The sequence below is a fragment of the Oreochromis aureus genome, linkage group 6 (assembly GCF_013358895.1).
Source record: "Oreochromis aureus strain Israel breed Guangdong linkage group 6, ZZ_aureus, whole genome shotgun sequence".
Classification (NCBI taxonomy): Eukaryota; Metazoa; Chordata; class Actinopteri; order Cichliformes; family Cichlidae; genus Oreochromis; species Oreochromis aureus.
Window position 1 is genome coordinate 15,000,323 of NC_052947.1, and position 13,558 is coordinate 15,013,880.

Genomic DNA, 13,558 nt, shown 5'->3' on the forward strand with positions numbered 1-13,558 from the left:
CCTGTGACCTGGGACAGCCATGCATTCCCCGTGCCATAACATTGCCTCCACCATGTTTGACAGATAATGTGACATGCTTTGTATGATGAGCTGTTCCTTACTTTCACCAAAGTTTTCTGGAAAAATCTAACTTTCTTGTTTTTAAGTATAACCAATGGTTTGCACCTTGTTGTAAGCAGTCTGTATTTACTTGACTGTAGACTCTGACAGCAGTAATCCTACCTCCGAGTGTTCTTGGAGGTAAGACGTTGCAAAGTTATTTTCCTTGACGATGGAAGTCAGTCATCGTGCACTTCAGTTGTCACTTCTGACCCTAACCACTTCTATGGTCTTTCATGCATTTTGGTGTTACTGAGCTGGTCAGTATATTTATTTTTTTAAGACTGTACTAGATTGTTGTTTGGCAACTCCTAATTTTTTTTGCTGTCTCTCTGGTAGGTTAACGTTGGTTTTTCAGCCAAATTATGGCCTCCTTCAGTTTTTCCTTCCTTCGTGTTTTCCGGACCTTATATTGAGAGTTCCAGTGACAAGCTTCAACACTCAGAATCAACTCCCAGTCTTTTATGAGCTTCATTTGTCATGAAATAACAAGGGAACAGGACTCACTCTGCAATTAAACTGCTTGTCATTCAGTTGCCTAATTCCTCCTGAGCCTCTGAAACTGGGCAACGATGTATAAAATGGCTGTAATTGCTGAAGAGTTGATGCACGACTTTTGTTAAACCACTTCATTTAAAACTGAAAGTCAGAAACTCAATCACATCTTGACTGTTTGATTTAAACTCCACTGTGGTGGTGTACAGAAGCAAAAGTACAAAGATTATGTCACTGTGCAAAAACCTATGGAGCTAACAGTACGTTTGACCATGCGCTACATGATGGCTGACAGGTCATGACAAACTGCAGCAAAGAAATCCAAATGCCAAAGAACTTGCATTACATTTTCAAAGTCTTCTATCTCTATGTACGTTAATGTGTAAAAAAAAACAAGAGTGAACTAAACCAAACAAACTGGTTTAAAACAGAACAAAGTGGTTTCATATGTTCAATACAGCTGGGGCGATCTGCTGAGTTGGGTTATGAATCTCTGTGGCTATTTTTCCACTTTTTACACACAGTCATTTGACCCATTATTAAGATAATGATCAGCAGGGAGTCAAAAATGATGGTTTCTCAGTCTAAATACCAATACTGATGTTGAAAAATGGAGTGATTAAAATCATTAAGCTCTTTATGCTGGTATCTCTAAGTATTTATGTTGTCGATAACTAATATTACACATGAGCAGGGCCATCGATACACTGGTGCATTACTACAGCTTTAATAACTTCATTTATGAGATTCCTGTAAGTTTATAGCATCCAGTATCCGATGGGCTGTGAGCTTCGAGGGACTTTACTGTGACCTACATCTATATAAGTCACATCTCATTCTTTGTTTTGTTTTTTTAGGATTGAGAAAGAGTCCCTTTCTTGGAAACATTAATACTGCTACTATGTTTGTGTCTGTCAGGCAAATGTTCTCAGAGTGCTTCTGAGAACATTCGGGATGAATCTCCTCTTCTTCAGAATAAAAAAGAACAAACGGCCGTCTTCATGAATGTCTTAGAAAACACAGATTCCAGCAGTCATAAAAGCGACTCTGTTCCTGTGTGGCTTACAAGAAAATCTTCTTGAACTGTCTTCCAAGTAGCACACACTTTCCACCAGTTTCTACGTGCTCTGTAAACAGTGGCACTTCTACTTTAAAATTAAGTGAAAATATCAAACCGAAGACCCGTTTTTTTGTTTTTTTTTTCTATTTTAGACGAGGCTTTGTTTGAACGGTGTTACTAATTTAATCTGACAGCATGCACCCGCTAACCTCAGGATTGTTTTTAGAAACTAACTCTGTCACTTCTTTGTTTTGTTGTTACTAAAATTATATATATGTGTGTGTGTGTGTGTGTGTGTGTGTGTGTGTGTGTGTGTGTGTGTGTGTGTGTGTGTGTGTGTGTGTGTGTTCACTGCTGAACTCTTTATCTGCACTGTGCGTGCAAGAAGATGCTATCATCTGAGTGATAAACCAGGCTGCTGAACCAGGACACTGTGGTCTGATACATCTGAATGGGACAGTGTTCACAGGGCTGCATCAAATGGCATTCATGTGTCTGCCATAATAATCCTCATAACATGTCATTCAAGTGAATCACTCAGTCTCTGTTGGCTCAGAGAGACTGATGAGGCTTTTTGATTGAGCTGTTTTGCTTGTTACTCCAGTGGGTAAACTGCGCCCTTAATGATAAAAGGGAGAGAGACGAGAGAGTGGCAATACGGATGATAATGGGGTCAGTTTCTGCATTTGTCCTTTTTTTTAAAACATTTTATGCGAGGAAAGCTGAGCTTGCAGATTTCTTCTTTTTTTTTCTGTTTCAATGGTCATACAGTCTGACGCATTCACAGCTGGAAGCTGCTGAGTTCAACCACAGTCCTCCACTGTCGTCCACTGACTAGTAACGTTCGACCAAGTGCTTCATTCAAGGGCACCTTGAGCACAGATAAGAGTGCCTCTCGAGTCCCTGTTCCGCCTCTTCTGATTCTCTCAGCTGGGATTCAAACTGGCACCCTTCCTGATACCAGCTTGCATCTCTAACCTGCTGGACCTCAAATGTGTGTGTGTAATCAAACAGTTAACGCTCTACTGTAGGCACTCTACAGTATGGCATGTGTTATGCAGAGTTCCCGTTGGATGAGCATTAGATTTTACTTCTTTCTCACTGCCCCGAGCTTCCCATGTGTGTCATGATGGGCTTCTATCAAGCAGAGAGACGTTTTTCACTGTATAATATTGTAAATGATTAAAAATAGCACAGGGAAGCATGGAAAGAGGGAGAGAGGGAAAGCTGGAGCAGTGAATGGTGGGTAGAGTGGATGACTGAAAATAAGCTCTCTTCTATATGTATTTATAGACTCATTATTTGTTCCTTTTGAAGCTAAAACGTGCTTTCCCCTGTGAGTATATGCATACAGAACGCGACAGAGGAGATCACACACCGGACGCCCATTTTTTGTTAAATTCAACCGCGTCAATAACAACATTGGCCATTACATAATCTGGTATCTGCAGGGTTTGTGTGATAACCGTCTTGTTGCCTGACTGGCTTGATGCAAAGTGCTATTGGCAGAATTCCTCTACAGGTATGGGGTCTGACAACATAGCGTCCTTAGAGAACGGTGGGGGTGTTGGATCAAAGTGATGCAAACAGACAGGGTGTCATGGAATATGAAGCCTGGAAGGTGAAATTTAAGTGAAAAGAAAAAAATGAGTGTACTGTGCGTGTTTGAGGGTGAGTACGCTCAGGAGGAGGAGGAGGAGGAGGTGGTGGCGGTGGAGTACAAAGACAGTGATGGGAGACTCAGATGAGACTCAGGCACAAAAACCTGGTGAGGAGAATGTGAAATGCTGTGCAGAATGTAAACCAGTAAAGAGAGAAAAAAACCCACAGCTTTCTTAAAGAAAAAAATAAGGGGGTGGGGGAATGCAAATGCATTTCTTGTATATTCAGAATGGATTTCTCCTGGCAGGGCTCGTGCAGTCAGGCAATCCAGGACATATTAGTAAATCATGAAATCGTGCAGATGCTGGCCCCCGTAAAGAGCAGACTAAGTCATATGAGTGCTTGCTGGGTCAAGTTTTCTTTCTCAGAGCCTGGAAGGAGGCTTAAGCCCAGCAGGACAATGTGGCACCTACTAAGACTGAAATAATCCAGTGACACTGAAACAAAAAAAAAGAGAGTCACAGAGCAATTTTCCCATGATTGTTGCTAATAATGTTAGGAGAGCATTAACCAACCCACACCAGCAGCAAACTAACATAAACCTCCTTCTCTTTCACTGTGCGTCCGGTTTGTGCAAAAGCGTCCTCGTCATTAACTCTACCATCATGCACTGTTGAACCCCTCTCTCTCTCACTCACTCACCCTCGTCTGACAACGAAAAGCTGCGGCAAACAAGCCAGACAAGGTTGGCAACACAAACAATGATAGCATCATCCCCACAATCCCAGCACCGGAACCAGAGCCCATGCACATATCTGCTGCCTAATTAGATCTGCGTGTGATCTAATGTTTGAGTTTAAATCCTTATGAGAGGCGCAAAAGCTCTCTGGTGGGAAATCTGTACAAAGTAGATCTGCTTAATTAGTGAAAAACATATAAAGTATTTTACATGTTTCAGGACACGTGGGAGGATTAAAAGGAGCAGTCAGCGCTGAAGTTATCAAGTGCAAAGCAGCCCCAGGGCACGCTGGCAGGCGCTCCTTTATTTCCGTGTCTTGGCCGACAGGAGGGACATTAACTAATCTATACCTGTGAGTTAAGTGCCTCGTGAGTAAAAGGAGCAGATCTTTATCTTCTCCCACTCGATGTTCACTTGTTCAGCTTGGGAAAACTATAAATTAACTGCAAACTCGCGGCCTGCCCTCCGTTACGTGTCTCCGTTTTATCTGTGTTTTTTACCTGCTGAAACTTTCCGCCGTAGCGTGCCGTGCCGATGCTTATCACAGCCATCACCACAGAAACTAACAAACCCAGCAAGCAGCTCTGGCTTCTACACCATCGGCCAATTATCAGCCAAATATGGGCCTGAGCTAAACAGGCAGTATTAGCATTAGTTCATGGTTTTCTTCAAATGATAACGATCTGTGGGATGAATACTCGGGACGGTATTAAATTCAGGACAAGTGTTTAATTTAATATGAGCAGCATGGAGGATGTGAATGACTAACATGTTTATTTTCATAGGATATAATCTGATTACATCTTGGCAAAAGACATAAAATACCTCTTATGTCAAGGACTTGGGAGCACACGTAGTCTCTGATCTTTCAAGTTATTATGGCTCTTTTAATAACTAAAACTATGAAGCCCACTTGACCTCTGCTTTGCTCTTCAAAGAGCATGAAATCCCTGACAGATTAAAGTGAAACTTCAGAGATTCCCTCCATGCATGTTTGGGATTTAAAGTACATTTTCATGAAAATCACACACTTTTAATGGTAAGCATACTGAATGTTCAGCAATTGTGTTTAGTGGTTACCCACTTTACTGTTCAGGTAAGTAATAGGTAAGTAGTCACTAAACAAGGAGCGATGTGGTAGTTTACTGCTTGTGTGGTTTAGTTTGTTTTTCCATCTATCCAGCAGCAATGCTTTTTAATTTTATCTTGATGATCAGCGACCCTGTTTAGTGTTCTTACAGAGCAGTAATAAGTTACACTAATGCTATTACAAGCACAATATCCTAAGGCAACTACTTCACATTAAAAGCTTTCATCTGACACCACATAAACCAGCAGTACAACTTTCTGGTGAGATAATCTTTAGTCTTTTCATTAGAAGGAATGTGAACTAAAAACTTTTACTACTGAAACAAGGAGTTCACAGTACTTTGCTTTGTACTTTGTACTCAAAATGAAAATATTTCCTATTTGAACCTACAGTTTCTATGATAAAACATTAGATGATGAGTTAGCAGGAAGCACAACAATGTGTGGACCCAGCAGCATATGAATGGCTTAACTTCCAAGCCACAGTTGAATGTTTTCATAGATCCTGTTCCTCAGTGACTGTGGGTGAAACTGAAACTGTGTAAGCCAAAAGGGGCTGAGCAGGGTTTGCAAAGAGGCAGCCTTGTCATCAGAGGTGGGAACACATGATACAGGCACCCGATATCGATAGTCTACTGCTGCTGGGAGTGGATGCATTATGCAGTGTGGCTGTACAATGCCTGGACTCTTTTCAGGCACATCTTTTCAGTTTTTTTAAACTCAACATCTAGATTTTACACATCAGGGTTTTTTTTTTTTTTTTTAGCCTGGCTGTGTTTGGTCATGCAGAGAATGTGTAGTTACAGAGAGTACAATAAATAGTAACCACAGCCATTCAAGCAGGAGGTGGTGCAGATGGTTCTAAAGCACAGCATGAAATGAGAAGATGATATTCTTTGGAGTCATGCTGAGGATGTCTGAATTTTATGGAAAGAAAATCTTAAGATAAGAAATTAAAACTTTACAAAGAATTAAAATATAGGTTAACACACACACATACACATACATAATCAGCTGTTGAGCTGTTGAACAGAAACCTTTTGAGCCTGTTTATAAATGTATGCACGGATGTAACTGACCTTAGGTCAGCAGGCAGTTTGTTCCAAGGAACAGGACCATAGTGAGTGAAAGCCCCCCTCAGCACACTTAGATTTAATTCTGGGAACTGTTAAAAGAGCTGCACCTGATGACCTGAGAAGTCTAGTTGGATTATAGACACAGAGCAAGTCAGAGATGTGCTGGGGGGGACTACTGAGAGCTTTATGAACTAATAGAAAGATTTTAAAGGTAATTTTGTGTTAAACTGGGAGCCAGTGTGAGCCAAACTGACTTCAGTACTAAGAAAGTATGTTCAAATGGAATATCTTCAAAGCCGAAGTTGTCCCACTGATGAGTTGGACAATCCAACAAACAGAGTGTTGCAGTAGTCTAATCACCCTTGAAGGCATAGACCAATTTTTCAGTTTGAGATAAGAATTTTCAAACTTTTTATAGATTGTTTACGTGGTTTTTACGAGAGATCACTGTCGAAAATGATGCCAGGTTATCTGAGATCCTTACTGTGTATCAGAAAAAGAGATAATAAATATGAAACAACCTTTTAGACTTTTTGGACCAACAATAAATGTGTCTGTCTTGCTTCTGTTCAGTTCTGAAAATAAATTCTAGACATCCAATGTTTAATGTCATCAATGCAACTCATTAGTTAGTGACCAAAGATTAAAACATTTTTCGTTTTTAATATGTGACAATAATGTAAAGACTTCTGAAAAGTTAGGGGGTTAGGTTGCTTTCATTTAACATTATTGCTAAATTAAATTGTTAAACAGTTATGTTTACTATTGCTTAAATTTTCCAGGTGAAATAGGGGATATACTGTATATACTGCTGTGCCACTACTGTTGCACTATAATGCTGCTGCTGGTACCTTGCTTTAGTAGATTCACTCTGAATTAGGAAGTGTGTTATCACTGACAGGAGCTTACTGAAAAAGAAGGATTGAAATTACCCTTCATTTAGTTACATTTATAAATATAACTAAATGAAGGGTGATAATTATTTTTCTTTCCGAAATGCAAAATATGAACAGATAACTGTGTGTACTTATTTGCTTCCTTGTTTACACTCTGTATGGATCAGCTGGTTGTTTTACTTGTGGCATTCTGAACACGTGTGTTGCAGAATGCCCCCTGGTGGAAAAATTATGCAATGTCGTCACTCATTGTTGAAGGGTGTTTCTTGCGTCTCTTTGTTACTTTGTTACCAACCCTAGAGATAAATCGGTTTCAATCTGATTGTGATAGAAAAGTTAACATGCTTTGGGCCAGCCCCTGTTTGTGAGACTTTAAAAAATTAATCCACAGATCAAGACTTTAAAAATCAGGGGGTAACTTCACATCAGCTAGATCCATCTTTTAGATTCACAGAGCAATCTCTTATTTCATGTCAGTAAAAAAAATCCTTACACAAACCTTTACAATTAACAAAGAAAGGTTGTTTTTTTCCAATAATACAAAAAGAATGTGCAAATGATTTCATTAACTTTCTTCTTAAATATCAAGTTAAACAGAAGACAGTTGTTATTCCTCAGTGTAATCGTACAGAGATGTGTGCAGCCCCACTGAAGCTCGGTATAAAAGACTTCAGCTTCTCATAAAACAAGTGTTTCAAATGGCTTTAGCTCTGATGAAAGCAAAACAGGAAGCTGCGAAATCAACATCTACTGTATACCATCTACAGAAGGAGATGATCTCTTTATTAAGCTCCACAGTGATGAGCCAATTTAGAATCTCCCAACAAAGCCAATGGATATTTAGAAACCTAAAACATTCATTTTCATTCGAGACACTTGCAAATACCCCTAATTCTGCATAATTCCTGGAAATATTCATTACACTGAGACCAATAATACTGTAAGAGATACTCGAGGGGTAATAAACGATCAGAAATAACATTCTGCGGGCACGCGGCCAAGTCACGCAACGCTGAAAAAGGATAAACACTACGTCACGCTCCAACGCAGACAGCCCTGCTCCAATGTGGAGCTCTTCGGTTTATTATGCAGCAGCACAAACCAGCACACCGAGCTATCAGTACACTTGTCACTTCAGACTGTGTACAGTACTAAATCACTGCCTTAACTTGCCTGTTTTGCTGAACTTGTTGTTATGTCTTGAGATCAGTATGAAGGAAGCAAAACACTGGGACATAAATGACACCTTTGAGAACATTTCCAGGCGCTACACTTATCTTTTATTTCCATTCACAAACTCAAGAAGCTGCTTACTAAAAACACATGATGCCACTCTGAGGCAACGAGGTATGCCCCATTTCCACTGTTCCATTATGCTTAAAACTTTGGATATGAACCTGTTTTCACAGAATGCCAAACCATCTCATTGTCTTTTGTAAAATAAAAAATATACATGGCTCATCTTCAAAAACTGAGAAGCCCTGAGTCTTGTGCCACATTATTTAGGAAGGAAAGGAACTGCATGGCACAGCGTCAAGTTTTCATTTTTGTTCTTATTAAGAAAAAGCAACATAAAAACCATCACAGATTATATTCCATGAGCTATTGCTCCACGTTTTTGTGAGAATCTGCCAAAAATGTCATTTGAGACACTTCCTTGTTGCCATTATTTATTTTCCTGTTCAGAATTTCCTTCATCTACCGGAAAACAGGTACAGTTAAGATGATTTATTGGCATTGAGTAGAGCTCACAGCATTGATTCTGCATCCAGCCACGCAGCTCAAAGCGCTCACCATGTGTTGCTGGCTTCACATTCGCTCACTCTCTGGCCATTTCATGCGCTGACGGAGGGTTTGGCCATGCAGAGGCAGCAGTCCTGCTGCTGCCTGCAATATGTGACAGCATTGCCTGCCAGGTTCTCCACTGAGTATATTTCATTACTTGTTATTTGATTTATCCCCCTGATGCCGAACTGCTGTGCAGTTTCTAACAGCATTTAGTTTGTGCCATAGAAAAATTAATTCCCACTTATATCTATATCTATATCTATCTATCTATCTATCTATCTATCTATCTATCTATCTATCTATCTATCTATCTATATACATATATATTAAAGCACTTTAAAGCCATTAAAGCACTTCCCTAAGAGATGGTCAGTAGAATATGTGGTCAAACAGTCATTTCTGATTCAAATTCCCACGGATAAGGTCCAATAATAAAAATGCTGATTAAAGTATGACTGCAAAAGCTTTTGTCTGAATCAATATGTCTGCCAATTTGCACACAATTTGCCAGTGGGCTTTGAACATAAAATTGAAAGCAGCTTAAGTTAGTCATGCACGTCTTTGAAAGTTGAATGGAAAAGTAGCAAAGGGGCTTCGGAGGCATGAACTTTGGGGAACCACGTCACTAGCTTCCAGAGGCCTTGTTTGCATTCATGGGAAGGATTTGCAAAGCGCAATTAAGCTGATGATCCTCTAACTTCCTCTGGAGATTCACGTGTCAGACTTTTCTTAGAGGAGGGATGACGGATGGAAAACGGAAAACATAGCTGAAAAATATGTGTCATTCAAGCTGGTGTGCAACATTAAAGCTTTGAAGCGACATAAATCAGCTGCATGCTTGGTCGAATTCCTGCAAGTTCATATGACCTCCTTACATGCAATTAGCTGTAATTAATGGAGCAACTTCAAAAGATGCTGTTTCCTAAATTTATCTCCTCTCTTGTCTCGCACTTTGTCCCACATATCATGCAGCGGAGAGGCTTACAAAATCGCACAGATGTATTTTCAGCCTGAGAGACTAAATCCACCTCAGAATGACTGTGTTGTGAGCAGCTCTAATCCAGCTGTAGCAGAGGTTTCTGCGCGCTTTCTCAAAGTAAGGAGAGCCTGTATATCCTTGTACATCCCATAGGGTCTTCCCGAGGGTCTCGATCCACATGATGGAAATCTATTCTGACCCTAACATTTCTGCAGTACGCGGAATTGTAATGTCAGGAGTGTGTTTAGCAAATCACCCAACTACAGCCTCCAAATGATGACAACCTTGGTACGCGTAGCTGCCAGCTAATGCGCGCAGACCTGAGCATGACAGGAGCCTCTTGGGTTTTCTCAGCAGCGCTCTGTCCTCCGACTATTAAATTATGAGCGTTTTACCACCTCCGCTGAGCAAGGCAAACACCGCTGTGTCAATCTCCTTCAAACTCGGGGGCGCACAACTTAATCCTCAGCCGAAATCATAATTGCATTCTCGGTCGATCGTGTATATAAAAAGCCCACACAGATATGACTAAAGTTCCATCATCGGACTGGTAATATCATAACATTTTGGCTGATATTATCGTTTATTAAACTGAGTTAAATATGGCTGGAATAACGGCGATAAAGGAGAAGCCTGGAAAACATTAGTGCGAGCAGTGCTGGGACGAGTGATGGGCTTTCCCCATTATAGCGATTATTGACAGTGTGACGCTTCACACTGTCAATAATCGCTATAATGTTTCTCTCCGCTTCGCTCTCCTCAGAGGCTGCTTAGCTGACGCGTACTTGACAGTAAAATCATATCAGCTCCAAAAGTAGGCTATGGCGAGTTGATGTGTGTGACTATTTGCTACAACTGGCCTCTGTAAGGCAAAGGAATAACACTGGAATAAATATCAAAGCAAAAATACTGATGTCAGTAATACAAGAGGGGGGAAAGAAGAAAAACATGGATTGTGCCTTAGCCTACTGTGCGACAAGCTTGTCGCGAGCGCAAGCATCTTTACGCTGGCTCGGATTTCTAATTATCAGCTCGCTGGTAAAACAAACAAAACCAAAAGAAGAAAATGACAACCGTTAAAATGGCAAAACAAAATATGACACGTTTCTGTCATTTAAAATAATTTAGTGGCTATAAACAAAACAATAACACACTTGGAAACGAGCTGTAATTAATAAGCACGTATTTTCAGCTAAAACTGTTATCGTTGTCACTTTGCAAATGGCTAACAAGAGTTTTTGTTTCGCTTTTTTTTCTTTTTTCCCCAAACCTAGCTGAGTAATCATGCGCGCGCCGCTCTGGCGCCTCGCGCGCATACTTTCCCCGGGCTCACCTGCGTTTCTGAGCTTTTTGTTCCGATAAACGGAGAAGATGACCAGGAGGTTGCCCAGGATGTCAACGACCGTAGTGAAGATGAGGAAGCACCCCAAAGTTGTGGCAACCCACGGCGGGCGGTTCAGGACGGTGTCAGCGGGGTCTGGTGAGGAGCTGTTCAGGTGAGACCCATTGATAACCATTGTACAGCTACAGTCGCCGAACTTTCTCAACTGTACCAAATTCACCCTGCACTCCTAGAGCCCGGGTCTCGGAGTCGTTGCTGCTGCTGCTGGTGGTGGTGGTGGGATCCTATAACCTCCCGCGGGGTTCATCTTCATCCCCTCCACGCGCCGCTGCTGCTCCTTCTTCCTCCTCTTCTTCTTTCCCCTCTGCCCAAAGTGAGCTCTGCCCAACTACCGCGGATCAGCTCTGGCAGCCTCCCCCTCTCTCTGGTCGCCTCGGTGTCACTTCTGCGCCCGTGTGCCATTCACTTTGTCGGTACGCATGTGTGACATGAAGCCGCCACTTCAAACCATGGCAGCATGTGACCAAACAGTTCGCAGAGGAGCGCTTTTATTTCGAGGGAGAAATGCTGTCGCTCCGTGGTCGAGCAGTGGAAGAGCAACTTCACGGCTAAGGAAGCGTCCTAGTTATCGAGCGCGTTCATTCATGCCTTTGCGGTCGCTCGCTGGTTTTATCTCGGGAAGCCATTCATGATTATTTTTGAAGAATCATTCATATTACCTGGATCTCTTTCAGAAAAATCACTAGTTTTTCCATGAATGCTCAAGTGCACTGGATTTAAAGTGTTTAATGTATCCAAAATGTAGATTTCCCATAATGCTTCTTATTTTTGTAAAATCTGTTAATACTTACACACGATTGTAACTCAGTGAATTAATATAACAGACACTGCAGGCAGTAATCCCTCTCTCTGTTTGTATTCTGTTAGATCATACATACTGATTGCCCCTGGCGTCCACGCTCATCTATAGTTTGAGAGAGCGCCGGCTTTCTATACAAAGAGTAGCAATTATGCTATTGTTTGTTAATGATGTTGAAAATAAGTGGGTCAACCCAGTTCCAAACACACAAGCACGCCCTGGTACCTATTCATGAGTTATCTCATTAAAAAAGGGTTGTCAGAGTAGTAATAATAATAGTAAACATAAATACAAATATTTCTTTTTGGTTTTGAGGATATTTAAGGGATGTGTTAAAAAAACATACATTCATAGTCTTGTTCCTCACTGATGTTTTTTCAGTATGAAGTACAGCAGAGAGAAAGGGTGAATCAGGAGCCACAGAACAAATCTGCAACTTTTCGGATAATCTATTAATCTTTTGGGGGATGTTTCAAGTAGAAAGACACAGCTTTATAAAACTTATTAAAATATAAAATTGTAATTTAAGTTGAATATATCAGGTTTTAGAGTCACAAGTCATGCAAAGTAAGACATCTGAGATTTTGTTTCTGACATTTTCTCCATTGATTTGACTGCCTAATTAAGAAAATAACAGCAGATTAACCGATAGCACCACGAGACCCCCCTGCTAAATTTTACTCTTCATACTCCTCATCCTCACAGTTTTTTTTCTCCTGCTCTCATATTTCACCTGCGCACTTTAAATGCAGGCTGTCGTGTGTCTTTCAAAGGCCTGATTAATGGAACTCTGCCGAGATGGTCGCCTGGTTTGACCAGATGGCCAACTCTATGAAGAGTCCTGGGCCGTGTTCCAGAAAGAAAGTCAAGCAAACTCAGAGTTTAACACTAAACTCTGAGTTTGAGTTAACTCTGGGGTGGAAAACTTTAAGTTTTTAGTCCCAGAAAAGCTGATCACAGTAGGTTCAGTCAACTCTGAGCATGCTCATCCTGAGTTAAGTGCGTGAGTAGAGAAACCAAGCCATCATGCCATACCCTGATTCCCCGAGGCAGCTGATAAATGAAGAGCACAGCCTCCATTGCAGGGGGACCGATTAATATGAAAGCATGTCAGTTTGGACCATTCAGTCATCATTTACCCACCCTGAAGTTTCTGTAACAGATAATGCTGGAATCCTTCCAGATTCTGCCTTTGAATATTAACTGTAATTAATCAGTTGTAACCTGACAGAGACTAAAATGAAGACATGGAACGTTGTTAACGTCTCGTATTTCAACACGTGAACATATTTTAGCACAAAAATGCGGTTCAGATGCATTCGTGACATCTGCAGCCTGGATTCCAAACTTTACATCAAACTAAATTTAATATGGCTTTACCAACCGTGACAGGGATTTTTCTATCAGCGTGACTGATTGCAGCATGGAGATGTAGTCATACAATAGTTCAGTAATGCATGATGAATGTTTGAGTGAAGAGGAACTGCCTGACAACCTGACAGCTACCCCAATGTCCACAGAATCACAGTTAGAA

The 13,558-nt window shown here is 40.9% G+C and overlaps 1 protein-coding gene across 2 annotated transcripts in view; it reads right to left on the minus strand.

Moving 5' to 3' along the window:
• Positions 1-11,400, minus strand: part of mtnr1aa (melatonin receptor 1A a) — a 58,956-nt gene extending 47,556 nt beyond the window's left edge. Inside the window, exon 1 of one of the 2 annotated variants that reach the window (XM_031735463.2) lies at positions 11,157-11,400. In XM_031735463.2, the coding sequence (XP_031591323.1) occupies positions 11,157-11,340 (184 nt within the window). In that variant the 5' untranslated portion in view covers positions 11,341-11,400. The remainder of the gene's footprint in view (positions 1-11,156) is intronic. The other variant, XM_039613074.1, reaches the window with a different exon arrangement.
• Positions 11,401-13,558: the final 2,158 nt, after the last annotated feature.